Here is a 27,785-nt window from a genome sequence, read left to right on the forward strand (position 1 = left end):
GGGCGTGAATCTAGCAGAAGGGCTGGAAGGTACATCCACGCGATGAGACCCAGAGCTGGCCCTAGACGTCAGGCCATTTGATTTTTAAGTCTTAGTCCTTCTGGTCAAGAGGCAGAGGACACCACACGCCCAATGCAGACGCACACACTCCTGGGAGCCAGGACGCAAAGCCACAGAGCACCAGGGCGGGTCCAGGCTGGGATGCCGGAACGGCAGGGCCAGAGCAGGGTCTTACCTTCCTGCAGTCTTTGCAGAACACCGACGAGCTGCCCAGGAAGCCCAGCACCTCCCCACAGAGCAGGCACTGGGACAGGCCATTCCCCATCACGTTCCGCCTCATGGTCTCCAGCCGCTCCACCAGCCGCCTGCGGCACAGGACACAGAGTCAGAGGGAACGTGCTTCCCGCCTGGGCGCAGCTGCCACCGAGGCCCAAAACCGTACCGCGCCACATGTGCTGTCCCCCACCTGGGAGGTTGTTCCTCGCACTTCCCTGGCTCACTGCGAATCCTTCGTTCACTCACCAACTATTCACTGAGCACCTGAGTCATCAGACATGGGGAATATCGTAGCAAACACGCGAGAGACACACATGGTCCCTGCTCTCATGGAACTTGCCTTCAATAAGGAAGGAAATTCATAAGCAAGAAAACAAGCAAACTGATTTCAGATAGGGAGATGAAATGGAAATAGTGGCGGGAGGGAGAGGGATTGCAGGGAGGGCAAGAGAGACTGAGGGGAGGGGAGGGGGAGGGAGACTGAGGGGAGAGAGGGTGAGGGAGATTGAGGGTGGGGGGTTGAGGAAGATTGAGGGGGGTGTGAGGAAGATTGAGGGCAGGGAAGGCAAGGGAGATTGAGGGGAGAGAGATTGAGGGAAAGAGGGTGAGGGAGACTGAGGGGAGGGAGGGCGGGGGGGCGAGGGAGATTGAGGGGAGGGAGACTGAGGGGAGGGAGACTGAGGGGAGGGAGACTGAGGGGAGGGAGATTGAGGGGAGGGAGACTGAGGGGAGGGCAAAGGAGATTGAGGGGAGGGAGATTGAGGGGAGGGCAAGGAGGCGAGAGAGATTGAGGGGAGGGAGATTGAGGGGAGAGAGGGCAAAGGAGATCGAGGGGAGGGAGGGCGAGGGAGACTGAGGGGAAGGAGGGCGAGGGAGACTGAGGGACAGTGGCATGTTCCATGGGGACCAGCGATGGCTCTCGGAGAACAGGTGGACTCACAGCTGAAGAATGAGCCATGCCATCTGGCCTGTTTTTCCCACTGTAAAGACAGGAAGGCCAGACACGGTGGCTCACGCCTGAAATCCCAGCCCTCTGTGAGGCTGAGGCAGGCGGATCGCTTGAGCCCAGGAGTTCAAGACCAGCCTGGGTAGCATAGTGAGACCCCATCTCTACAAAAAACAAAAAAAAAGCTGGGTATGGTGGTGCCCTGGTACCCACCCACGGTTCTAGCTACTTAAGGCTGAGGTTGGGGGATCGCTTGAGCCCAGGAAGTTGAGGCTGCAGCGATCCGTGATCGCACCCCTGCACTCCAATCTACACGACAGAGTGAGACCCTGTCTAAAAAAAAAAAAAAAAAAGAAAAGAGAAAGAAAAAGAAAAGAAAAGATGAAGATACGTAGGAGGCAGCAGAATGAAATCGATTCCCGCCCAGCGCATTTTTTCTTCCTACTTGTGCTTTTCTGTGGTTTTCAGATTTTCCAGGAAATACGAATTTCTTTTGTAATTAAACAAACACAGGACACGATGAAAGTGCTGGAAGACTGAGCTGTGGTGGGCGCTGGAGTCGGAGGCCGGGAGCGGCTCCTGCGGGAGCTTTCGAGGGCGACCCGAACCCTCCCTTGGCTGAACCACAGCTGACCCGCAGGTGCACAGAGCCGAACAGCCCCCGGGGCGCTTCACCACGCTCATTCGCGCCCACAGCCGGGGCGCACACCCCAGCTGCTAGCGCCGTCTGACAGACCTATCCTGAGGCCTCAGCAGGCTGAGTTACACTCCGGGGTGTTGAGGCAGAGCCAGTGACCTCCTGACCCCTCCCAGAGGTGAAATGCAGCACCAGGACGCAGCGTGCCGGCCTCCCAGTGCCCTGTGCTTGCACCAAAGCCCTTGCTGTCCTCCCACTGAGCTGGCTCCGGCCCCGCCTCACCCAATTCTCTGCTGCTCCAGGACGTCCAGCCGCTCGGCCCTCTGGATGACCTGCAGGATGGCCTCCACCTCCGCCGGGCTGAGGTGCTGGTTCCTTCTCTGCTTCTCCGTCTGGTAGGTGTGCACAGACCAGCCTGTCTGCAGCCTCGAGAGGGAGTAACAGACGGCGTTGAGGCCTCCCCGGTGCAAACTCCCGCAGCCCCTACCACATCCACCAAGCCCTCCTGAGAACAGTCAGTGGATGGCCCAGGTGCTACGTGCCGGGGGCGAGGAGTGCGGGCAACAGAGATGGGGCAGACACAGGCTCCAAGCACCAGCCCTGCCATCCGCCGGCTCCTGGGCCCTGGCAAAGACGGCAGCACCATCTTAGCCCAGGAGGCAGAAACACGGAATGTGACCCTCAGGGACACACAGAAGGCCAAGGTCACGGCACGTGAGGGTCAAGGGAGGAGCAGGAGAGATGACCAAGAGAAGAAAAAGGGAGCTCCCAGCTCCGTCAGGTGGTGACACGGAGTTTACCAGGGGACAGGAAAGGAATGTAATTAGGGTAAAGACACAGCTGTGGATATGAACACCCTGAAAACTGGCAGGTTCAAGGCAGGAGGGGAAAGCGAGTTTCGCCAGAGGAGCTATGGTGAGGGCAGGCAACGGCGAGGCCGGGCTGGGAGTGGGTCCGGAGGCTGAGCTGTCCGCTCCACTGCGCTGCAGGGGTGGTGCCTCCTGAGGCTGTAACTGGGGCGGGGGAAGGACTCAAACTCCTTCTATTTTTCTGGTCAGGGAGAGAGCGGCAGCAGCAGATCAAACCGCAGAGCCCCTGCCCTGGGTGGGCACCAGCTTCCGGGAGACACTCCGTGCCTGTGACATTGCCGTGTGCAGAGATGAATGAGACGGGAAACGCCACTGCACCCTGAAGAACTGCAGTACGGTGGGGGAGGCAGATGCCAAACCAATGACTCAGAGACCTATTTAACGAACAGGTGTGAGGCGTTTTCATTCAACGCATTATAAAGCACCGGCTGGGACTCCCGGCCTCTTGGGCGCAGGGACGCGCTGCTTGGTGGGACGTGCGGGTGGCGGCAGGAAGTGGACAAACAAGAGAGTTACCCGGCAGGGAGGGGATGGGGCTCTGGAAAGGCTGCTTCTTTCTTTCTTTAGGGAAGTGTCAGAAGAGTCCTGGAGGCAGGACCTAGAGCAGCTGAGGGAGGCGGACCCTCTCCCGGGGTCTCCCTGACACAGGATGGGCCCCGGTGGTCTCATGTCTTGCCTGGTCCCGGCTGTTGCAGCGAGGTGGGCCCAGACCCTCCATCACCCCAAGAGGCAGGCCTGGACCCTCACCGTCACCCTACAAGGCAGGCCTAGACCCTCAGTCACCCTTCGAGGCAGGCACAGACCCTCAGAGTTGCCCTGTAAGGCCCCGGCCCTCAGCCACCCTGCGGGGCAGGCCTCCCGTTTCTCAGAGGAGATGGGGGGTGGAAGGTAGCCGGCTAGCAGGAATCTGGGGTTGGCCGCCTCCACCGCTGACTCAAGGCCTGAACACTGACCTGCGGAGTTCACACCCAGCAGCTGCTGACAGTCCTGCCTGGCAGCATTTCGGGCTCCCCCAGGGCCTCCTCTGCGCCCAGGTTCCTACCTCCATCCGCTCCACCTCCTGGCCCCAGCCATCCGCGTCCTCTCATCCGACCTGCTGCTCCAGGCCCTGACTCCCGCCTACGGCCACAGCTCCACTGAGCATGCTGCCCACCCCCCTCGCAATGCCCCTTCCACACGGCCGGAGGAGGAGGCGGCCAACCTGAGGGCACCTGACATCGATGGGCAGCAACCTCCAGGAAGAACCTGCACGTCTGGGAGCCCCGCCTGTCGTTCCCCGCACGTTCCCCGCACAGCGCCCTCGTCTCTCGGCTCACCTGGCCTCTCCAGTTGCTCCCTCGTGTTCTAGGCTGCGTGCAGTCCCCAGGCCTTTGCTCATGCTGCCCCCTTCACCGGGGGCACCTGTCTCTCTCCCTAAACCCTCTGTCCACCTCTCACTCCTATTCTGTCTGTGTATTTATCTGTCTATCTGTCTATCTATCTATCATCTGTCTCTCTCTCTCTCCATCTATCATCTATCCATCTATCATCTATCTATCTATCTGTCTATCTATCCATCCATCCATCCATCCATCCATCTATCTTGAGACGGAGCTTCAGTCTGTCGCCCAGGCTGGAGTGCAACGGCACAATCTCAGCTCACAGCAACCTCCACCTTCCGGGTACAAGCGATTCGCCTGCCTCAGCCTCCCAAGTAGCTGGGATTACCGGCATGCACCACCATGCCCGGCTAATTTTTATATTTTTAGGAGAGAGGATTTCACCATGTTGGTCAGGCTGGTCTTGAGAACTCCTGGCTTCAGGTGATCCACCCACCTCAGCCTCCCACAGTCCTGGGATTACAGGCGTGAGCCACCGTGCCCAGCCTATTCTTTCTAAAGACTTCTTTACACATGACCTTCACCTGGAGGCTTTTCCTTGATCCAAAACAGGTAAAGAATCCACTCAGAGTTCCTGGAAGGCCTGGGTGCATGTCCTTCACTGGGCTGATACATTATTAGGAGACAACATGAAACCCCCCATCTCCCCTCCAGAACGTGAGTCTCTGGAGGACCAGGCCCTGCCCCTGGCCCCTGCCTATCTCTCCGTCTTCCCTCCACACTGTCCAGCCTTCACACTGTGCACTCGCAACACACTGACCTCTGGCCAGGGCTCCACTTGCCCCGTTCCTTCTACCTCGGGGCCTTCGCACGTGCTGTTCCCTCTGCCTGGAAGCGCGTCCCTCCCACTGCCGTCTAACGTTGCCCCATCGTCTGGGTCTCAGTGGAGGCCGCACACTCTCAGGGAAGCCCCTCCTGATCTCGACTAGGCTACACCTTCACCCACGTCCCCACTGCCTGTTGTCACCATCAAAGCAACTTACCTAACTATTCAAATAATGCCCGCCTCTGCCCACCTGTGCTTTAAGACCAGGGACCGTGTTGGTCCTGTTCACTGCTGTGCAGTCAGTGCCTGGCACGTAGCAGGGGGTTAGAAAATGTCTGGTGGCGGCTGGAGGACTGAGGAGAGCCCCGAGCTGCAGCCCCGACGTCCCTGAGGGTCCCACGGGGCACAGCTCCCGGCTCTGCGGGTGGAAATCAGTATGCCTCTCCTTTCCGGAGACTGTGCCAGGCTCGAGAAGGCAGCACCCCAAGGGAGGGGATAAAGGCATTGTCTCTTCTAAAGGTACTCCGGCAGCTTTTGGCTGCTGCTGAGCGAGACACAAGGTCAGGGAGCGCCGAAGGGAACCCTGGAGGGTCACGAGTCCTGCTGGGCCGTGTCTAGAGCACAGTGGCAGCGCGCTCCTTGGAAACTCCTACCCTGCCTGGGAGGACACTTCATCTGCCCGGCATCAGAGGACAGGGAGGGAGAGGGACCGACCTCACCCACTGTGGGGGCCGCACGAAGGAGCTGAGCCCTCCCAGCGAAGGAGAGAAGTTAACTGTGGTGCCAAGATTCCTGCAAATCACGCAGGACTCCACTCTTCTCGGGCGTTTCAAATTAGTTTTTCTACTCCCCTTTGATGTTTCCGTTCTGTCCCCTGCAGGTTCGTAACATCTCATTACAAAGTGTTTGAATTTGGTCCCATTTGGGAAACGCTGGCTCCCGTGATCGGCATGGGTTGAAGGACGAAGGGGCCTGTTTGGACTTATCAGACGTCGGAGACCCCCAGCCCCTCGGAGGGACAGGGAGGGGCTGGAAGGCAGCCGAGGCACCTGAGACCCCCATCTGCAGCCACAGTGGACAGTCGGTGGAGATGGCCTGACCTACCCAGAGCTGAGAGCTCACTAGGCTGAGGGATTGCAGGAAAACCAGGGCCGGGCACGGTGGCTCATGTCTGTAACCCCAGCACTTTGGGAGACCAAGGCGGGTGGATCACTTGAGGTCAGGAGTTCGAGACCAGCCTGGCCAACATGGCAAAACCCCCGTCTCTACCAAAAATACAAAAATTAGCCCATCGTGGTGGGCACCTGTAATCCCAGCTACTCGGGAGGCAGGAGAATCGCTTGAACCTGGGAGGCAGAGGTTACAGTGAGCTGAGATCGCACCACTGCACTCCAGCCTGGGTGACACAGTGAGACTCCGTCTAAAAAAAAAAAAAAAAAAAAAAGGAAAACCAGGACCCCCAAGCGAAGAAACTGGAAGTGAGGAACTAGTGAGGTTCTCAGGAGAGCGCGGAGAAGGCCCTGGGACAGCTCTGGGCTGGTCGCGCTTCGGCCTGAGGGGCAGCTCTTCGTCCATTCGACAGACCTTTGTTCCTCCGTCTCACAGTGCCAGGCACTCGGCTATGACTGGGCATCCAGGGACCAAAGGCTCCCTGTCTTAAGGGACTTGCAGTCCTACGGCTCAGTGACAAGAGAGAAGGCACGTGAGGTGAGGTGGGTCCCTGCGGCCTTTTGTGATAGAAAGGACACAGGCTTAGGAGTCGGCTGCACCCAGGTGCGGGTCGCAGCCCTGCCACCCACAAGTTAAGTGACGTAGGCAAGGAGCTCAGCCTCACTTTTCTCATCTGGGAAACGGGGATAAATTCTGCACGGTAGTTGAATGAGTGGATGGCTGTGTCCAGGGCCCGGAGTGTGGTGTGCATCCGACAGGCACTTCTCTGCAAACACCTCTCTCAGGGCTCCTGGGAATGAATCTTGCTAAAGACAGGAGAAGAGCAGGGAGGCCGCAGGAAGCGAAGGCCTGGGGGGCCCCAGAGGTACTCACTTGGCTCGAAGGGCAAGCTGCCGGTCATTGGGGCAAACCCACTGGTCATTCCCGCTGCCGAAGATGGTGTCGGCCATGGCTCGGAGCCCCCGGCTGGGGGAGGGGAGTCACATCTGAGATGAAGGAGGGAAGAAGAAAGAGTGCATCACTGGCTGGGGTACAGATGGCAGACGGGGTCTCGATGCAGTCAGCCCCTCCACCGCACCTCCATGTGTTGTCCCCATGGATGCCTGGAATCTCACTGTGGGAACCGTCTCTCCAGCAAAAAACTGTTCCTCAAGACTCCTCTTCAGAAGGCTCATGATTCTGGGAGGGTGACCAGGTGGATCATGTGGCCGAGTGCCAAGAGTGAACGTGACTGGCATCAAAGGGTTAGACTCAGAAAGGAGAGGGCAGGCACACCCTTAGCAGTTTTCAACTCAGCCCAGGAGGCCATCTGTTCCCTGCCCCCTCCCAGTACAGCAGGGGCCAAACTGAGCACGTCACCCAGCAGGAGGTACTGGGCTGGGGGGTGGTGGCCAGAGTAGAGCAGGGGCTGACCCAACCACGTCACCCAGCAGGAGGGGCTGGGCTGAGGGGTGATGGCCAGACAGGCTGAAACCCTACACCTCTCCCAAGCCTGGGGACCTGGCTCTCCTTCCCAACAGATTCACACCGATGGTCACAATGCCCTCGAGGGGAGGCAAGACGGCAGGGGGTGGCAGCTACAGCCAGGATCGCCAGCCGGCACCGTGCCAAGGGGTGCCGCCCATAGACACTGCCATGAGCATGGCATCTGGGGATCCCGCAGGGAGGTGACCCTGCTCCAGGACCCCCGATGGGTCACCTGTGCACCGTCTAGTGTAGCCGGCTTCCTCCTTGCCTCCAAGGACAGGATTATCTTTGGTGATCTATCGTGAGGACGCCGCACGTGCATTCTGAAGGGAGAGTGGGATGAGGCTGAGGATATCTCAATCCCAGAGCAAGAATGAGGGGCTCTCCTGAGTCATCCACACTCCCCTGGTTGAATTCCAGCTGGGCCAGCGGTTCTCAAACCCAGGACCCCTTTACACGCTTAAAAAAATCCAGGTTTGAAATCCATTTGGCACTTCCTCAAAATGTTAAATACAGATTTACCATATGACCCAGAAACTCCGCTCCTGGTTACAGACCCAAGACATGTCCTCACCAAAACCTGTACACAAATGTTCTCAGCAGCATTATTCACAACAGCCAAAAAGTGGAAACAACCAAAATATCCACCGACCGATGAATGAGGAAACTGTGCTATTTCCGTACAATGGATTAGTTACAAGGGATTATTATTTGGCCACAAAAAGGAATGAGGTACTAACACCAGCTAAATCATGGACGAACCTTTAAAACAACCTAAGTAAGAAAAGTCCGTCGTAAACGACCACGTACTGTATGATTCCGTTTATATGACGTGCCCAGAATAAGCGAATCTGAGAGGGAAGGTGATGAATGGTTATCGGGGCTGCAGGAAAAGGGGAACAGACTGCCAGTGGGTTCAGGACTTCTTTTTGGGGTGATAAAAATGTTCCGAAATTAGACAGTGGTGATGGTTACACAATTTTGTGAATATACTAAAACCACTGAACTGCATCCTTTAAAAGTGTGAATTTTATGGTCTATGAATTACAACTTCAGCACCAATACAGACCACGAAAAAAATGAATTATAACTCATTCATAGGCTGGACATGGTGGCTCATACCTGTAATCCCAGCACTTTGGGAGGCTGAACTGGGCAGGTCACCGGAGCCCAGGAGTTCGAGATCAGCCTGGGGAACGCGGTGAAACCCTTTCTCAACAAAAAGAACAAAAATTAGCTGGGCGTGGTGCATATCTGTGGTCCCAGCTACACTCGACCTCCTCCTGAGCCCAGGAGGTCGAGGCTGCAGGGAGCCACACGACTGCGCCACTGCACTCCAGCCTGGGTGACAGAGCGAGACTCTCTCTCAAAACAACAACAACAACAAAATGCTATAAAAAATTATTGAGGTCGGATGTGGTGGCTCAGGCCCGTAACCCCAGCAATTTGGGAGGCCAAGGTGGGAGGATTGCTTGAGGTCAGGAGTTCAAGACCAGCCTGGCCAATGTGGTGAAACCCTGTCTCTATTAAAAATACAAAAAAAAATAGCTAGGCGTGATGGCACATGCCTGTAATCCCAGCTACTCAGGAGGGTGAGGCAGGAGAATCGCTTGAACCTGGGAGGTGGAGTTGTAAGTGAGCCGGGATCGTGCCATTGCACTCCAGCCTGGGCAACAAGAGTGAGACTCCGTCTTCAAAAAAAAAAAAAAAAAAAAAAATTATTAAGGAATCCAGAATACATGGGCTATGACCATTGCTAGTTACCAGAAATTAAAACTGAGAAAATCTTTAAAATTTTGTTAATTCATTAAAAATAATAAACCCATTACAAGAAAAAAAAAAACCACCCCATCAAAAAGTGGGCAAAGGATATGAACAGACACTTCTCAAAAGACGACATTCATACAGCCAACGGACACATGAAAAAATGCTCATCATCACTCGCCATCAGAGAAATGCAAATCAAAAGCACAATGAGATACCATCTCACACCAGTTAGAATGGCAGTCATTAAAAAATCAGGAAACAACAGGTGCTGGAGAGGATGTGGAGAAATAGGAACACTTTTACACTGTTGGTGGGATTGTAAACTAGTTCAACCATTGTGGAAGACAGTGTGGCCATTCCTCAAGGATCCAGAACCAGAAATACCATTTGACCCAGCCATCCCATTACTCGGTATATACCTGAAGGATTATAAATCATGCTGCTATAAAGACACATGCACACGTATGTTTATTGAGGCACTATTCACAATAGCAAAGACTTGGAATCAACCCAAATGTCCATCAGTGACAGACTGGATTAAGAAAATGTGGCACATATACACCATGGAATACTATGCAGCCATAAAAAAGGATGAGTTCGTGTCCTTTGTAGGGACATGGATGCAGCTGGAAATCATCATTCTCAGCAAACTATCACAAGAACAGAAAACCAAACACCGCATGTTCTCACTCATAGGTGGGAATTGAACAATGAGATCACCTGGACACAGGAAGGGGAACCTCACACACCGGGTCCTATTGTGGGGAGGAGGGAGGGGGGATAGATAGCATTAGGAGATATACCTAATGTAAATGACGAGTTAATGGGGGCAGCACACCAACATGGCACATGGATACATATGTAACAAACCTGCATGTTGTGCACATGTACCCTAGAACTTAAAGTATAATTTTTTAAAAACCCTTTAGACGTGCACGATTTACATATTTTATGAAAAACTACACTTAAAAAGCAATTAGACAAATACATTGTTTTACATTTTTACAACTGTTTTTAATGTTTGGCTTCACAAAAGAAACAGCGGGACATTCATATCTGATTCTTCACTCACACATTTGTGACAGGTGGTTTCACTGAAGTCCATGAAGGACATCCAGACCCTCACAAACGTGCACGATGGCTGAAAAGAGAAGCACTGCTTTTTACTTTCCAGAAATTGTAAATATTTTTCTTTGATATTGCACCCAAACTCAACAAATGGTAGTTTCTTAAAGATTAGTTTCAATGCGGCATCTGAAACCACATCAATGAACTTCTCCTTTTCTGTACATTTGTGAGAGGATAAAACCCGGTCCCATTACTCTTCTTATGAAAAAACTTCTGACCCTGTGGATCTCCGGAAGGGAGTTGGGGGACCCCCAGAGAGGCCCCAGCTCAGAGAACTGCTTTTCTAGGCCAGGGCCACCGGTTGCCCTGACGACGCGCCGACCGCCACCACCTGACCACACGGGTCCCTCTACCCCAGGGACACGTCCAGGCACCTGCTCTTCCAGATCAGACCTGACCCTCCCCAGTGGGCTGCCTTGGCAAAGAGACCTGGACAGCCCCAGGCCCCAAATAGCCAAATGTGGAAACCCCATGGCCAGGCCCAGATCACCCGGGACCCCCCAGATGTAGGCTCCATCTTCTCCCCAATGAGGCTAATGGACAAGCAAGGAAAGACAGGGTCAAAAGTGACACAGTCCTCAGACAACTTTAAACCAGTGCCCCATCCCAGCCTTTAGAGCACTACGGTTTGCTTTGCTTTGTTTTTTAAAAACTTCGGTTATCTTGTACTTTGCAGCCACACCGCCCCACACGGGTGTGGAAAGCACTATTCTGTTCAGAGTAAACATTCAAATACACTTTACAGGCTGAACGTGGTGGCTCACGCCTGGAATCCCAGCACTTTGGGAGACCAAGGTGGGCAGGTCACCTGAGCTCAGGAGTTTGAGACCAGCCTGGGCAACATGGAGAAACACCGTCTCCACTAAAAATACAAAAATTAGCCAGGTGTGGTGGCAGGTGCCTGTAATCCCAGTTATTCAGGAGGCTGAGGCAGGAGAATCGCTTGAACCTGGAAGGTGGAGGTTGCAGTGAGCCGAGATCGCGCCACTGCACTCCAGCCTGGGCAACAAAGCGAGACTCCATCAAAAAAAAAAAAAGAGAGAGATCTGTGAAAATTTGGCTTTTATGTGAACTTACTAGAAGTCCAGGAAAAAGTCAACTCTCTTCCCGTGCCTCAGTTTCCTCATCGGTACCCAACAGAGCTGTCGGACAGAGCGACCGCCTCGGGTAATTTCAACGCCTGATTCTGACGCTGCTGAGTTACATGAGGGAGGCGAGGGAGGCTGCTCCCACATGGGAGGTGGGAACTGAGCCCCTCCCCAGCCCAGTCCACAGGACAGAGGCGGCCACAAGAACTGTATCCTCCATGTCCCCACCCTTCTCACTGCTGTAGCTTCTGGGCAAAGGAACCACAGAGCCAAACGCTGCAGAGGTCAAGGGAGACGGAAGGATGTTGCCTCCAGGGCTGGGGCCACGGGCAGTGGCAGGGCAGGTTCATTGTCGATGGCAAGTCTGTGGCTGACCACGCTCACAGGGGTGGCCCCGAGCAGAGGTCGGACATGAGAACCCAGGAGAATTCGGGCCCTGGCTCTGGGACGGCTGTGCACCCCCACCCTGCCGTGGCTGGCACCTCCGAAGGCACAGCTGTCCTTCACTCGTACAGAGCCACCTTGGGACAGATGGTGCGAGAAGAACGGCAACTCGAGGAGGCACATTTTGGGAAACTGCCCACGGAGCCAGCTTCGATTCTCCAAACCTCTTCAGCCTGCACTGGCTGCCAGCTCCCTGACTCGGCACGGAGGGCCTCACCAGCCAATCCCCATGCCCGGCACCCGGCACCCCCTTCACCAGGGGGTAAACTGTACTCACCACCACCCAGCGCTCACCTCCCGGGCTCGGATGGATGGCGGGGAGTCTGACCCTTCTCTCGTAAGAGCAGTGCCTTGTGCGTTAAACAGGGACCGTGCCCTTGTACTGATACACGGCCATTTGTCCTGAACAAAAATTAAACTGATGAGGGAACAAAATAGGGCCTTATACAAGGTGAGTGGAAAAGCAGGGAGGGCAAAGCCCCAAATTCGGGAGGGAGGATGGAATCGGCCTGGGGAGCTCTGAGGGGAGAAGAGGCAGGTTCTGTGGACAGGGCTGGTGGAGCTCTGAGGGGAGAAGAGGCAGGTTCTGTGGACAGGGCTGGTGGAGCTCTGAGGGGAGAAGAGGCAGGTTCTGTGGACAGGGCTGGTGGAGCTCTGAGGGGAGAAGAGGCAGGTTCTGTGGACAGGGCTGGTGGAGCTCTGAGGGGAGAAGAGGCAGGTTCTGTGGACAGGGCTGGTGGAGCTCTGAGGGGAGAAGAGGCAGGTTCTGTGGACAGGGCTGGTGGAGCTCTGAGGGGAGAAGAGGCAGGTTCTGTGGACAGGGCTGGTGGAGCTCTGAGGGGAGAAGAGGCAGGTTCTGTGGACAGGGCTGGTGGAGCTCTGAGGGGAGAAGAGGCAGGTTCTGTGGACAGGGCTGGTGGAGCTCTGAGGGGAGAAGAGGCAGGTTCTGTGGACAGGGCTGGTGGAGCTCTGAGGGGAGAAGAGGCAGGTTCTGTGGACAGGGCTGGTGGAGCTCTGAGGGGAGAAGAGGCAGGTTCTGTGGACAGGGCTGGTGGAGCTCTGAGGGGAGAAGAGGCAGGTTCTGTGGACAGGGCTGGTGGAGCTCTGAGGGGAGAAGAGGCAGGTTCTGTGGACAGGGCTGGTGGAGCTCTGAGGGGAGAAGAGGCAGGTTCTGTGGACAGGGCTGGTGGAGCTCTGAGGGGAGAAGAGGCAGGTTCTGTGGACAGGGCTGGTGGAGCTCTGAGGGGAGAAGAGGCAGGTTCTGTGGACAGGGCTGGTGGAGCTCTGAGGGGAGAAGAGGCAGGTTCTGTGGACAGGGCTGGTGGAGCTCTGAGGGGAGAAGAGGCAGGTTCTGTGGACAGGGCTGGTGGAGCTCTGAGGGGAGAAGAGGCAGGTTCTGTGGACAGGGCTGGTGGAGCTCTGAGGGGAGAAGAGGCAGGTTCTGTGGACAGGGCTGGTGGAGCTCTGAGGGGAGAAGAGGCAGGTTCTGTGGACAGGGCTGGTGGAGCTCTGAGGGGAGAAGAGGCAGGTTCTGTGGACAGGGCTGGTGGAGCTCTGGGGAGAGAAGAGGCAGGTTCTGTGGACAGGGCTGGTGGAGCTCTGAGGGGAGAAGAGGCAGGTTCTGTGGACAGGGCTGGTGGAGCTCTGAGGGGAGAAGAGGCAGGTTCTGTGGACAGGGCTGGTGGAGCTCTGGGGAGAGAAGAGGCAGGTTCTGTGGACAGGGCTGGTGGAGCTCTGAGGGGAGAAGAGGCAGGTTCTGTGGACAGGGCTGGTGGAGCTCTGAGGGGAGAAGAGGCAGGTTCTGTGGACAGGGCTGGTGGAGCTCTGAGGGGAGAAGAGGCAGGTTCTGTGGACAGGGCTGGTGGAGCTCTGAGGGGAGAAGAGGCAGGTTCTGTGGACAGGGCTGGTGGAGCTCTGGGGAGAGAAGAGGCAGGTTCTGTGGACAGGGCTGGTGGAGCTCTGAGGGGAGAAGAGGCTGGTTCTGTGGACAGGGCTGGTGGAGCTCTGAGGGGAGAAGAGGCAGGTTCTGTGGACAGGGCTGGTGGAGCTCTGAGGGGAGAAGAGGCAGGTTCTGTGGACAGGGCTGGTGGAGCTCTGAGGGGAGAAGAGGCAGGTTCTGTGGACAGGGCTGGTGGAGCTCTGAGGGGAGAAGAGGCAGGTTCTGTGGACAGGGCTGGTGGAGCTCTGAGGGGAGAAGAGGCAGGTTCTGTGGACAGGGCTGGTGGAGCTCTGGGGAGAGAAGAGGCAGGTTCTGTGGACAGGGCTGGTGGAGCTCTGAGGGGAGAAGAGGCAGGTTCTGTGGACAGGGCTGGTGGAGCTCTGAGGGGAGAAGAGGCAGGTTCTGTGGACAGGGCTGGTGGAGCTCTGGGGAGAGAAGAGGCAGGTTCTGTGGACAGGGCTGGTGGAGCTCTGAGGGGAGAAGAGGCAGGTTCTGTGGACAGGGCTGGTGGAGCTCTGAGGGGAGAAGAGGCAGGTTCTGTGGACAGGGCTGGTGGAGCTCTGAGGGGAGAAGAGGCAGGTTCTGTGGACAGGGCTGGTGGAGCTCTGGGGAGAGAAGAGGCAGGTTCTGTGGACAGGGCTGGTGGAGCTCTGAGGGGAGAAGAGGCAGGTTCTGTGGACAGGGCTGGTGGAGCTCTGGGGAGAGAAGAGGCAGGTTCTGTGGACAGGGCTGGTGGAGCTCTGAGGGGAGAAGAGGCTGGTTCTGTGGACAGGGCTGGTGGAGCTCTGAGGGGAGAAGAGGCAGGTTCTGTGGACAGGGCTGGTGGAGCTCTGAGGGGAGAAGAGGCAGGTTCTGTGGACAGGGCTGGTGGAGCTCTGAGGGGAGAAGAGGCAGGTTCTGTGGACAGGGCTGGTGGAGCTCTGAGGGGAGAAGAGGCAGGTTCTGTGGACAGGGCTGGTGGAGCTCTGAGGGGAGAAGAGGCAGGTTCTGTGGACAGGGCTGGTGGAGCTCTGAGGGGAGAAGAGGCAGGTTCTGTGGACAGGGCTGGTGGAGCTCTGAGGGGAGAAGAGGCAGGTTCTGTGGACAGGGCTGGTGGAGCTCTGAGGGGAGAAGAGGCAGGTTCTGTGGACAGGGCTGGTGGAGCTCTGAGGGGAGAAGAGGCAGGTTCTGTGGACAGGGCTGGTGGAGCTCTGAGGGGAGAAGAGGCAGGTTCTGTGGACAGGGCTGGTGGAGCTCTGAGGGGAGAAGAGGCAGGTTCTGTGGACAGGGCTGGTGGAGCTCTGAGGGGAGAAGAGGCAGGTTCTGTGGACAGGGCTGGTGGAGCTCTGAGGGGAGAAGAGGCAGGTTCTGTGGACAGGGCTGGTGGAGCTCTGAGGGGAGAAGAGGCAGGTTCTGTGGACAGGGCTGGTGGAGCTCTGAGGGGAGAAGAGGCAGGTTCTGTGGACAGGGCTGGTGGAGCTCTGAGGGGAGAAGAGGCAGGTTCTGTGGACAGGGCTGGTGGAGCTCTGAGGGGAGAAGAGGCAGGTTCTGTGGACAGGGCTGGTGGAGCTCTGAGGGGAGAAGAGGCAGGTTCTGTGGACAGGGCTGGTGGAGCTCTGAGGGGAGAAGAGGCAGGTTCTGTGGACAGGGCTGGTGGAGCTCTGAGGGGAGAAGAGGCAGGTTCTGTGGACAGGGCTGGTGGAGCTCTGAGGGGAGAAGAGGCAGGTTCTGTGGACAGGGCTGGTGGAGCTCTGAGGGGAGAAGAGGCAGGTTCTGTGGACAGGGCTGGTGGAGCTCTGAGGGGAGAAGAGGCAGGTTCTGTGGACAGGGCTGGTGGAGCTCTGAGGGGAGAAGAGGCAGGTTCTGTGGACAGGGCTGGTGGAGCTCTGAGGGGAGAAGAGGCAGGTTCTGTGGACAGGGCTGGTGGAGCTCTGAGGGGAGAAGAGGCAGGTTCTGTGGACAGGGCTGGTGGAGCTCTGAGGGGAGAAGAGGCAGGTTCTGTGGACAGGGCTGGTGGAGCTCTGAGGGGAGAAGAGGCAGGTTCTGTGGACAGGGCTGGTGGAGCTCTGAGGGGAGAAGAGGCAGGTTCTGTGGACAGGGCTGGTGGAGCTCTGAGGGGAGAAGAGGCAGGTTCTGTGGACAGGGCTGGTGGAGCTCTGAGGGGAGAAGAGGCAGGTTCTGTGGACAGGGCTGGTGGAGCTCTGAGGGGAGAAGAGGCAGGTTCTGTGGACAGGGCTGGTGGAGCTCTGAGGGGAGAAGAGGCAGGTTCTGTGGACAGGGCTGGTGGAGCTCTGAGGGGAGAAGAGGCAGGTTCTGTGGACAGGGCTGGTGGAGCTCTGAGGGGAGAAGAGGCAGGTTCTGTGGACAGGGCTGGTGGAGCTCTGAGGGGAGAAGAGGCAGGTTCTGTGGACAGGGCTGGTGGAGCTCTGAGGGGAGAAGAGGCAGGTTCTGTGGACAGGGCTGGTGGAGCTCTGAGGGGAGAAGAGGCAGGTTCTGTGGACAGGGCTGGTGGAGCTCTGAGGGGAGAAGAGGCAGGTTCTGTGGACAGGGCTGGTGGAGCTCTGAGGGGAGAAGAGGCAGGTTCTGTGGACAGGGCTGGTGGAGCTCTGAGGGGAGAAGAGGCAGGTTCTGTGGACAGGGCTGGTGGAGCTCTGAGGGGAGAAGAGGCAGGTTCTGTGGACAGGGCTGGTGGAGCTCTGAGGGGAGAAGAGGCAGGTTCTGTGGACAGGGCTGGTGGAGCTCTGAGGGGAGAAGAGGCAGGTTCTGTGGACAGGGCTGGTGGAGCTCTGAGGGGAGAAGAGGCAGGTTCTGTGGACAGGGCTGGTGGAGCTCTGAGGGGAGAAGAGGCAGGTTCTGTGGACAGGGCTGGTGGAGCTCTGAGGGGAGAAGAGGCAGGTTCTGTGGACAGGGCTGGTGGAGCTCTGAGGGGAGAAGAGGCAGGTTCTGTGGACAGGGCTGGTGGAGCTCTGAGGGGAGAAGAGGCAGGTTCTGTGGACAGGGCTGGTGGAGCTCTGAGGGGAGAAGAGGCAGGTTCTGTGGACAGGGCTGGTGGAGCTCTGAGGGGAGAAGAGGCAGGTTCTGTGGACAGGGCTGGTGGAGCTCTGAGGGGAGAAGAGGCAGGTTCTGTGGACAGGGCTGGTGGAGCTCTGAGGGGAGAAGAGGCAGGTTCTGTGGACAGGGCTGGTGGAGCTCTGAGGGGAGAAGAGGCAGGTTCTGTGGACAGGGCTGGTGGAGCTCTGAGGGGAGAAGAGGCAGGTTCTGTGGACAGGGCTGGTGGAGCTCTGAGGGGAGAAGAGGCAGGTTCTGTGGACAGGGCTGGTGGAGCTCTGAGGGGAGAAGAGGCAGGTTCTGTGGACAGGGCTGGTGGAGCTCTGAGGGGAGAAGAGGCAGGTTCTGTGGACAGGGCTGGTGGAGCTCTGAGGGGAGAAGAGGCAGGTTCTGTGGACAGGGCTGGTGGAGCTCTGAGGGGAGAAGAGGCAGGTTCTGTGGACAGGGCTGGTGGAGCTCTGAGGGGAGAAGAGGCAGGTTCTGTGGACAGGGCTGGTGGAGCTCTGAGGGGAGAAGAGGCAGGTTCTGTGGACAGGGCTGGTGGAGCTCTGAGGGGAGAAGAGGCAGGTTCTGTGGACAGGGCTGGTGGAGCTCTGAGGGGAGAAGAGGCAGGTTCTGTGGACAGGGCTGGTGGAGCTCTGAGGGGAGAAGAGGCAGGTTCTGTGGACAGGGCTGGTGGAGCTCTGAGGGGAGAAGAGGCAGGTTCTGTGGACAGGGCTGGTGGAGCTCTGAGGGGAGAAGAGGCAGGTTCTGTGGACAGGGCTGGTGGAGCTCTGAGGGGAGAAGAGGCAGGTTCTGTGGACAGGGCTGGTGGAGCTCTGAGGGGAGAAGAGGCAGGTTCTGTGGACAGGGCTGGTGGAGCTCTGAGGGGAGAAGAGGCAGGTTCTGTGGACAGGGCTGGTGGAGCTCTGAGGGGAGAAGAGGCAGGTTCTGTGGACAGGGCTGGTGGAGCTCTGAGGGGAGAAGAGGCAGGTTCTGTGGACAGGGCTGGTGGAGCTCTGAGGGGAGAAGAGGCAGGTTCTGTGGACAGGGCTGGTGGAGCTCTGAGGGGAGAAGAGGCAGGTTCTGTGGACAGGGCTGGTGGAGCTCTGAGGGGAGAAGAGGCAGGTTCTGTGGACAGGGCTGGTGGAGCTCTGGCCACTTCCTCAGTAAACTGGAGAGACGCGATCCCCAGGGCCAGATCTGTCTCTGAGGTACTCCCAGCTGGGACAGGTAAGAGGCTGGAGGAGAAGGGGGGTGTGTGTGTGCACGCTGTGTGTGTGCGTGTGTGTGCAAGCTGCATGTGCGTGTGCAAGGTGTGTGTGCACGTGTGCCTGTGTAGGGTGTGTGCGCGCATGTGTGTGCATGTGTGTGCGTGTGTATGTGTGTGTGCACATGTGCAGGGTGTGTTTGTATGTAGGGTGTGTGCATGTGTGTGTAGGGTTGTGTGCGCGTGTGTGCAGGGTGTGTGCATGTGTGTGCATGTGTGCACGTGTGTGTAGGGGTGTGTGTGCACGTGTGTGTGTGCAGGGTGTGTGCGCGCGTGTGTGTAGGGGTGTGTGTGCGCGCATGTGTGTACAGGGTGTGTGTGCATGTGTGTGCGTGTGTAGGGGTGTGTGTGTGTGCGTGTACATGCGTGTGTGTGCAGGGTTTGTGTGTGCATGTGTGCACGTGTGTGTAGGGGTGTGTGCACGCGTGTGTGTACAGGGTGTGTGTGTGCGTTTGTGTGCGTGTGTGTGGGGGGTGTGTGCATGTATGTGTGTGTAGGGTGTGTGCGTGTGTGTGTGTGTGTGTGTGTGTGTGTAGGGTGTGTGTGTGTGTACATGAGCATGTTCGACGAGCCCACAGGCCAAGGCCGCGGCTGGGGAAGGCAGGCCCATCGAGGGGAGGGGGGACATCCCTCCCAGGAGCCCGCCCCGAAGTCTTCAGTTCGACATGAAATTTCCATTTCTCCTTCCCCGCTGGACTGTGGCTCCCCAGAGGGTCCCTACGTCGTCCTCCCTCCCTCCCTGATGCCCAGCACCGGGCCTGCTGCAAAGTAGGTGTTCAGGGAATATCCATTTAATTCAACTGCATTTCATCAGAGAGATGTGGCCTTCCCCAGACAAGGAAGAATTCAGAAAACCACCCAGACGCGCTCCGAGCAGACAGTCGGGCTCTAACCAGGCTCTGCGACTGGCTGGCTCATAAGCCTCTTATTCCTCAGATTCCCCACGGGGTCGTCAGCCTCACGGCAGCTCCACCTGACAGCTGGGCTTGCTCCTGGCTGCGGGCTGGTGCCCCCCGAGCCTCCTCTGGGAAGCTGAGACCTCCTGGTGCCACCTCGACCCCGACGGGCGACAAGCTGAGCAGAGGCTGCACTCGGGCCGGCCGGCCCGGCAGGCAGATGCTCCTGAGCCCCTGGTAAAACCCCACAGTACGGGACTAGGAGGGCCCAAGCGGAACAGGGAGGGGAACACGAGTTGCCTGGTGATAATTTCCTGAGAAAATTCCTAGGGGACAGAGGTTCATCAGCCCTGAGACAGATCCGTAAACACAACCCCTTCCTCCAGGGGGATGCAATTCTCTCTCTAAAGTTGAGAGCTCACCACCCCAGGCGTCAGTCACTGCAGACAAAGGCCATAGCCACAACCATTATGCAGCCTCACGCGGTCGCTCCTGGGGGCTGTGGGATATTCATCCCAAAAAGAAAACACCTTAAATTCAGGCGCCAGCCACCCCCATGACGACTCTCAACACCTTAATGTAGCACCTTCCAACCTTTCCTAGGCATTACGTACAAATCCTAAATAAAACTGGGTTTTTACTACATATACTGCTTGCTGGTTTTTTTAACCACATTGTACTTTTCCCACACTATGAAAGTTCTTTAACAATAGGATTTTAAACGGTAACTTGGTATTCTGAATACAACAGGCTTTACCATCTTCCTGTGGGGGGCACACGGCTTGTTTCCAATTTTCCTCGTACACTTTTTAAGTGTATTCTTTGAGATACCTTTTCCACAGCCACGTTCACAGCCACTCAGAGCTGTCCGCGGCAGGCCTCATGCTTGCCCTCTCCAAAGTGCACCTAGAATTGTCCGCCACAAAAATTCTGCTGGCGGCAGCCGCGTCTTGGGAGCCTAATCTGTGGCTCTCCGATTAGATGGTTTCAATAAGGTCACGACCCTCTAGTCACAAAAAACAAACAAACAAACAAACAAAGTCTATTCTTCGCAAACAGTTGCATCTACTGACAAGAAGCCTTCTATCTCCTCAGCAGCAGTTGTGGGCTCAGAGGCTGGTAAAGCCAGCACCGGCTTGAGAGCCCCGAGTGACCCCGTGGCTGGGGCCGGTCACGTGACCCTCCTCCAGCGACTCTTCTCCGCCCGCCTGCGGGTCCCGAAAACGTGCCTCGGGAGCTCGTTCCCGTCCGCACTAGGAGGCAGCGTGAATAGTCATCACTCCAGGAAAACTGGCTCAACCCTGACCTTCCAAATCCCGCCACAGCCACAGCACAGTAAGGAAAGCACCAGCCGCCTGCTGCCGTCAGTCTCTGACACACATCAGACTGAAAGACACATCCGGGGGCAAAACCACCTGCCTCCAAGAAGCCTGGAAACACCCCGGAGTCCCCCGCACGTCCGCTGCGACGGGACAGGGACAGGGACAGGGACAGGGACAGGGAGGGGGACGGGGCGACCATCCCACCACGTGCGGCTTCTTCTCCCCACACCTTCCCCCAGGCCGCCATCGCTCCCCACCTTACACCCTGGCATTTTCACCGCCTCCATCTCGTTTCACGGACACGTTCGGATGTAACTGAGCCTTCACACTCCCTCGGGTACGGCACGAACGAGCGCCCTTTCGTCCAGCCACAGGGTCCCACCCGTGGGGAGAGTGGGCAGCAGATCCCAGCTCCTGAGACCCGCGGATCTGCTTGGCCGGGGTCTGCCTTGAAGTCACGCGCATGAGAGACCCCCAGAGAAACGCATTCCCACGGCCACGCTGTGACTCGGGGGCGACGGTGGCAGAGGAGGCCCGGGGATGAGGGCGCAGGTGTCCGGCACAGACCGTCTCCATGGTGAGAATGAAGGAAATGATGCAGGGCGCACAGTGGGAAAGAGGCAGCGGATGGAGGGGCTGAGGGAAGCCGCTGTGCCTAGGAGGGACAGCCCCGTGCAAAGGCCAACATGGGCCACCAGCCGCTGCAGGACGCCAGTTCCTGTTGGCCACAGAAAGAGGGTTCAGGTGTGTCACACCAGGGGTGGCTGGTGCCCTCGGAGCCCAGAGCAGCAGAACTGCCCGGCCAGCCCATAGACTGAGGAGGCGTAATAAATGGAGGCACAAACCCCCAAGTTTGGTAATAAATGGAGGCACAAACCCCCAAGTTTGGTAATAAATGGAGGTCGTAAACCCCCAAGTTTGGTAATAAATGGAGGTCGTAAACCCCCAAGTTTGGTAATAAATGGAGGTCGTAAACCCCCAAGTTTGGTAATAAATGGAGGTCGTAAACCCCCAAGTTTGGTAATAAATGGAGGTCGTAAACCCCCAAGTTTGGTAATAAATGGAGGTCATAAACCCCCAAGTTTGGTAATAAATGGAGGTCGTAAACCCCCAAGTTTGGTAATAAATGGAGGCACAAACCCCCAAGTTTGGTAATAAATGGAGGTCGCGAACCCCCAAGTTTGAGCAGGTATGCTTGTCACACAGTGTTACCACAGCAACACATAACGGATAAAAATGGCATCTGGCAGATAAAATCCCAACCCTGACCTCAGTGTCCAGAACTATTCAGAGTTTGATTTTCCACTTGTGGTACAAATGCCAAAAGACCAGACGAGGGAGGCAAACAGGAGACGCGAGAGGCAAACAAAACGCACTCCCCACCCTCCCGGTGCCACAGGAAGGACCCGCGGAGAGGGCCTGAAGCCTCCCCAGGTGCCCGGCGCCACAGGAAGGACCCGCGGAGAGGGCCTGGAGCCTCCCCAGGTGCCCGGCGCCACAGGAAGGACCCGCGGAGAGGGCCTGGAGCCTCCCCAGGTGCCCGGTGCCACAGGAAGGACCCGCGGAGAGGGCCTGGAGCCTCCCCAGGTGCCCGGTGCCAGAGGAAATACCCGCGGAGAGGGCCTGGAGCCTCCCCAGGTGCCCGGTGCCAGAGGAAGGACCCGCGGAGAGGGCCTGGAGCCTCCCCAGGTGCCCGGTGCCACAGGAAGGACCCGCGGAGAGGGCCTGGAGCCTCCCCAGGTGCCCGGTGCCACAGGAAGGACCCGCGGAGAGGGCCTGGAGCCTCCCCAGGTGCCCGGTGCCACGGGAAGGACCCGCGGAGAGGGCCTGGAGCCTCCCCAGGTGCCCGGTGCCACGGGAAGGACCCGCGGAGAGGGCCTGGAGCCTCCCCAGGTGCCCGGTGCCACGGGAAGGACCCGCGGAGAGGGCCTGGAGCCTCCCCAGGTGCCCGGTGCCACGGGAAGGACCCGCGGAGAGGGCCTGGAGCCTCCCCAGGTGCCCGGTGCCACGGGAAGGACCCGCGGAGAGGGCCTGGAGCCTCCCCAGGTGCCCGGTGCCACGGGAAGGACCCGCGGAGAGGGCCTGGAGCCTCCCCAGGTGCCCGGTGCCAGGGGAAGGACCCGCGGAGAGGGCCTGGAGCCTCCCCAGGTGCCCGGTGCCACGGGAAGGACCCGCGGAGAGGGCCTGGAGCCTCCCCAGGTGCCCGGTGCCACGGGAAGGACCCGCGGAGAGGGCCTGGAGCCTCCCCAGGTGCCCGGTGCCACGGGAAGGACCCGCGGAGAGGGCCTGGAGCCTCCCCAGGTGCCCGGTGCCACAGGAAGGACCCGCGGAGAGAGCCTGGAGCCTCCGCAGTGGCCTCTGCAGGGCTGGAAGAGAGGCTTCGTCCCAAATGCTAAATCTGGCACCCAGAGGGCTGGGTTGAAGAGGGGTTGGAGGCAGCCTCCGGCCTCCGTGGGAAAGGACGCTGTGATCTGTGAGTCACGTCTGCCCCCTGCGTGGAGGGGGTGAGTCTGCCATCCCGCCAGGGCGCTGTGCCTCGGCCAGGGCGACAGGGAGGAGACGGGTTTAAAGGAGGGAAAAGAAACCGGGACAAATATAAAAGGATACTTGCCACCAAGCCGGTGTGTCCCGAGGCCTCGAAGACACCGTGTGGGAGCCTCCATTCAACACCAAGGTATTAACATCCCAGGGAACCCTTAGCAACAGCCCTGACATCTGCTCTGTTACTACGATACGGGAAACACGAGGAGAGCAGCAAGATAAGGTGAACCCAGACGTCACCATTTCCTCCACCTGCCAGGCCGCGTTGGGAGGATAAAAGACTCAGAGAAGGAGCCTCAAAGGCCTGTCTAAACCCCAAAGGTACCACTTACTCGGAGACATCACGGGCTGATTATGCACCGAGCAGGTTCGAGAGGATTCTGGAGTTGAAACAGGAGCCCTGGGGAAACCAGTGTCTGACACAAACGTCCTTCAAACTCCCCCATCCCCGGGCTCCCTGCCAGGCCTGCCTGCTGGCGGCGGCTCCCCCTCCTCCCAGCAGCTTCCCCTCCTCCCTCCCCCTTCTCCCGGCGGCTCCTCCTCCTCCCTCCCCCTCCTCCTGGCGGCTCCCCCTCCTCCCGGCTCTGACTCTCCTCCTCCCGGCGGCTCCCCCTCCTCCCTCCCCCTCCTCCCGGCGGCTCCCCCTCCTCCCAGTGGCTCCCCCTCCTCCCGGCTCTGACTCTCCTCCTCCTGGCGGCTCCCCCTCCTCCCAGCTCCGACTCTCCTCCTCCCGGCGGCTCCCCCTCCTCCCAGCTCCGACTCTCCTCCTCCTGGCGGCTCTCCCTCCTCCCAGTGGCTCCCTCTCCTCCCGGCGGCTCCCCCTCCTCCCAGCTCCGACTCTCCTCCTCCCGGCGGCTCCCCCTCCTCCCAGTGGCTCCCTCTCCTCCCGGCGGCTCTCCCTCCTCCCAGCTCCGACTCTCCTCCTCCCGGCGGCTCCCCCTCCTCCCCCCCCTCCTCCCCCCCTCCTCCCGGCGGCTCCTCCTCCTCCCAGTGGCTCCCCCTCCTCCCGGCTCCGACTCTCCTCCTCCTGGCGGCTCCCCCTCCTCCCGGCGGCTCCCCCTCCTCCCAGTGGCTCCCCCTCCTCCCGATGGCTCCCCCTCCTCCCTCCCCCTCCTCCCTCCCCCTCCTCCTGGCGGCTCCTCCTCCTCCCAGCAGCTCCCCCTCCTCCCGGCGGCTCCCCCTCCTCCCGGCTCCGACTCTCCTCCTCCTGCGGCTCCCCCTCCTCCCGGCGGCTCCTCCTCCTCCCAGTGGCTCCCCCTCCTCCCGATGGCTCCCCCTCCTCCCGGCGGCTCCCTCTCCTCCCAGTGGCTCCCCCTCCTCCCAGCTCCGACGCTCCTCCTCTCTTGCCCAGACAGGGGCAAGTCTTCCTCATCTGCCTTGGAACCTGCTGGGGCTCCCGGTGCCCCTCTTCACGTGCAGCCAGAGGTCCGGCTGTGTGACTCCCCCACTCGAACACCTTCAGTGGCTCCCCACTACCAAGGAAGAAAGCCCAAGCTGCCCTCAAGGCCGTCCATGATCTGGCACAAACCACCTTCCATTCTAGCAGCCACCTCACCCCTCTGCAAAACTGGCGCTCCAGCTGCCCAGCCTTGTCTCCGGCACCTCTCACCTGGAACGCCTTTGGTTCACGCTGTCCACCTCCCCGAGCTGCGGGTGGCCCAGCAGCACCTCCCCTGGGAACTCTCTGGCTCCCCCCATCTGGCCCCCGTTCCGATTGAGCCCACCACCCTCCCATCGGCACTTCATTCTGCCCGCATCCCGGGGTCTTCAACCGTTACCCCGATGCCCAGACACGGTGGGTGTCCAGTACTCCTCAGGGGACTAATTGAACCATCAAGAGTTTGCCACTCACCAGAACTGTGTAATCAGTCAGGCACCAATAATTCTTTCTGAGACAGCGTCCTGCTCTGTTGCCCAGGCTGGAGTGCAGTGGCACAGCCGTAGCTCCCTGCGGCCTCCAACTCCTGGGCTCAAGTGATCCTTGTGTCGGCCTCCCAAGTCGCTAGAACGACACGCCTGGCTAATTTTTAAATTTTTTGGTAGAGACAGGGTCTTGCTCTGTTGTCCAGGCTGGTCTCAAACGATCCTCCTGCCTCAGCCTCCCACGTAGCTGGGACTATGGGAGTACGCCACCACGCCCAGCCCGCTAATAAAATCTTGCCTTAAAAAGCGCCTCACGGAATAAGGTCCAGCCTCGCTGGCCTGAAATTTAAGGCCCAGCAGTGTGAACCCGTCACCTCCTTCACCTGCCTCTTTCCCCCTGCCACACCTGGGCTCTCTACGGACCCTCCAGCCCCTGCTGAGACTCCCGCAGCCTTTCTTGTCTGTGCTCTTTGAGGAGCAGCGACCCCGGACATGCTGCCCAGGACCCCGTCCGGGGGCCGCCCCACTTGGTCACAGAGCTAAGCGTCTGCTACTGTCCTCAGCAGGACCAACAACAGCACCTTTCAGTTTCCTTGGCCTCGTTCGTCAAACACGCGCTGGGTGCTGACGAGGCACCAGGTCCTTGCCCAGCAGCTCAGTCTCGCTGTTCGAAGGCTGGGCGGGGTTGTTCTCCTTTGTACCCCGCAAGGCCTCGCATGGGGCACACGTAGGAGGTTTCACTGAATCCTGTGGGGTCTTTTTTCACCGAGGAAAGTAAATCCTTGGGCATCTTTAATGACAGGCAACTCCCCCTCCAGTGGACCCCAAATCCCTACTCGTCTCTTTGTCTAACTGTTACTGTTCTCCTTCCCAGACAGAAACGCCCTGCTAAGCCTCCAACCCAAATGGTATGTGAAATAACCTACTTCTCCCCCATCTCGTTTCAAGTGCCAGCCCTCAGCTTTTAACAGCCACAGCTCTGCCTACGTGTCCCCAGAGGCATAGCGTGCATTTGTCTCTTCTGAAAGGCCTGAAAACAGGGTAGGTAGAACTTCTGTATCAAGGCAATCACGGAGCTGAAGGCAGCAACAGCAAGGTAACCAGGCTGGGCGTGGTGGCTCGCACCTGTGATCCTGGCGCTTTGGGAAGCCAAGGTGGGAGGACTTTTTGAGCCCAGGAGTTCAAGACCAGCCTGGGCAACAGAGCAAGGCTGCGTCTCTACAGAAAAATGTAGAAATTAGCCGGGCACGTTGGCATGAACCTGTAGCCTCAGATACTCAGGAGGCTAAGCAGAAGGATCACTTGGGCCCAGGAGATGGAGGCTGCAGTGAGCCATGATCGCGCCACTGCACTCCAGCCTGGGTAACAGAGCAAGACTCTTGTCTCAAAAAAAAAAAAAAAAAAATGTACAGGCTAACGAGAGAGAGAGAGAGAAGAAAATGAAATTCAAACTTAGTGCAAAGGTGACCAGAATAATACGTAGGTACCCGTGGCCCCTGGGCTCTCTCTGCCCAGAACATGCCCAAGTCCTCCCGGGCTGCGGGCACCGGGCTTGGGACGGGCAGTGTCGAGTGTTCAAGCTCTTTGTCTTTGAATGCAGAAATGCAGGCCTGCTTCCGTTTACGTGATTTATGTGGGTCTGGAACGTCCCAGGCAGGCGGAATCTTTGCAGAGGAAACCTGATTTCAGCTCCCACCCAGGAGCTGCTTGTTGCAGGAGCCCGAGAGAAACCTCTCCATGAAGCAGAGAAGCTTCTGGGGAAAAAAGAAGGCCCACCCTCCTCACCTGCCTGAAAAAGTCCCCGTCCTCGGGTGTGCGGAGTCCTCGGGTGTGCTCCAGGTCCTGGGGAGCAGCGTCCCACACCCCTGCCTCCCCCAGCGGCCTCTGCACTGCCCAGCCCAGACTCCAGCTCCCAGGTGGCTCTCCGCGGGCCCTGCCCGGTACTTCTCCAGCCTTCCTGGCCCCACCTCACCAGAGCCAGGGTTTACTTACAGCCAGCAGCCAAGGCCATTCCCGGCTGACCTCGCCGGCTATCTGTGGGCCCAGCTGTCTCCTCTTACTCACAGAAACACAAACAGACGTTTCTCTGTTGCAACTCCAGGGTTAGGCACTGCCCTGCCTGGGAACCAGCTGTCCGGTTCTCTGCACACTCCCCATTCTCCTGGCAGACGCTAAAGCTCCAAATAAGTAAGGGTGCCCATAAGGAGGCCAGCTGAGGGCTCAGGCAATAGTGGGGGACCTAGAACACGGCTTGGGACTGAGAAGGCGGGCAGGGAAAGGGTCAGACACAACCACTGGCACTTAGCTAGTTTTCAGGGCTTCTAGGAGGAGCCCTCAAGTTAACAAACGTCCCTACACATGCTCAACCTGACCCTGCGCTACCAAACTGGGAGGGGGGAAGCCACCTTCATGGGTGCTGCCCACCTGCCAGGTGCCGCTACTGGCCGGCCAAGTGGAATCATCACAAGCCCAAGACGCAACCATCACTCCTTCCAGAAAAGAAGAAACCAGCTCGAGAGGTGCAGCCACTTGCCCAAGACCCCGTAAGCCGGCACCAGGTGCCTGGTTTGGCCCAACGGAGCTGGGCTGAGCCCAAGTGCTTTCTATCCCCCTCCGCCTCCCAAGGCACTGGGTTGCAGGTGTGGTGCCCAACGAAAGCAATACGCCAGGGTATTCTCCGAGCACCTGCCCTGCACCCAGCAGCTGGGAGCAAGGAGTTCCCAGAAACTGAGTTGTGCAGTAATTGGCCAAAGAGGAGCTCTGAGAAGAACTGGGCCGGGGCAGCCTGAAGGGGACGGCAGAGGAGATGGGCTGGATGTTCCCCGGGACAGGCGGGGCTGGGATGAGAGGTGCGAGGCCTGTGGGACCTCGGTCAGCAGCCTCCAGCGCCGCTGTTATCCCACCCTAGGCCCTCAGAGCAGAGAGGCACAAAGGAGCTGGTGTGGGAGGCCTGGGGCATTTTCAAAGACAGCCCCTGCTCCCCACCAGACCCACTGCCTGAACCAGGTGTC

The 27,785-nt window shown here is 58.4% G+C and overlaps 1 protein-coding gene across 42 annotated transcripts in view; it reads right to left on the reverse strand.

The window, feature by feature from the left end:
- Positions 1 to 27,785, reverse strand: part of RPH3AL (rabphilin 3A like (without C2 domains)) — a 178,283-nt gene that overhangs the window by 104,077 nt on the left and 46,421 nt on the right. For 24 of the 42 annotated variants that reach the window (XM_077969754.1, XM_077969764.1, XM_077969779.1 and 21 more), the window contains 3 exons: positions 6,917 to 7,029; positions 2,142 to 2,285; positions 236 to 365 (listed from right to left, as the gene is read on the reverse strand). In XM_077969754.1, the coding sequence (XP_077825880.1) occupies positions 236 to 365; positions 2,142 to 2,285; positions 6,917 to 6,993 (351 nt within the window). In that variant the 5' untranslated portion in view covers positions 6,994 to 7,029. Of the gene's footprint in view, positions 1 to 235; positions 366 to 2,141; positions 2,286 to 6,916; positions 7,030 to 8,632; positions 8,717 to 23,243; positions 23,434 to 24,763; positions 24,883 to 26,559; positions 26,930 to 27,785 lie in introns of those variants that run through there. The other 18 variants (XM_077969763.1, XM_077969778.1, XM_077969772.1 and 15 more) reach the window with 9 other exon arrangements.

The sequence above is a fragment of the Macaca mulatta genome, chromosome 16, assembly GCF_049350105.2.
Source record: "Macaca mulatta isolate MMU2019108-1 chromosome 16, T2T-MMU8v2.0, whole genome shotgun sequence".
Taxonomy (NCBI): Eukaryota; Metazoa; Chordata; class Mammalia; order Primates; family Cercopithecidae; genus Macaca; species Macaca mulatta.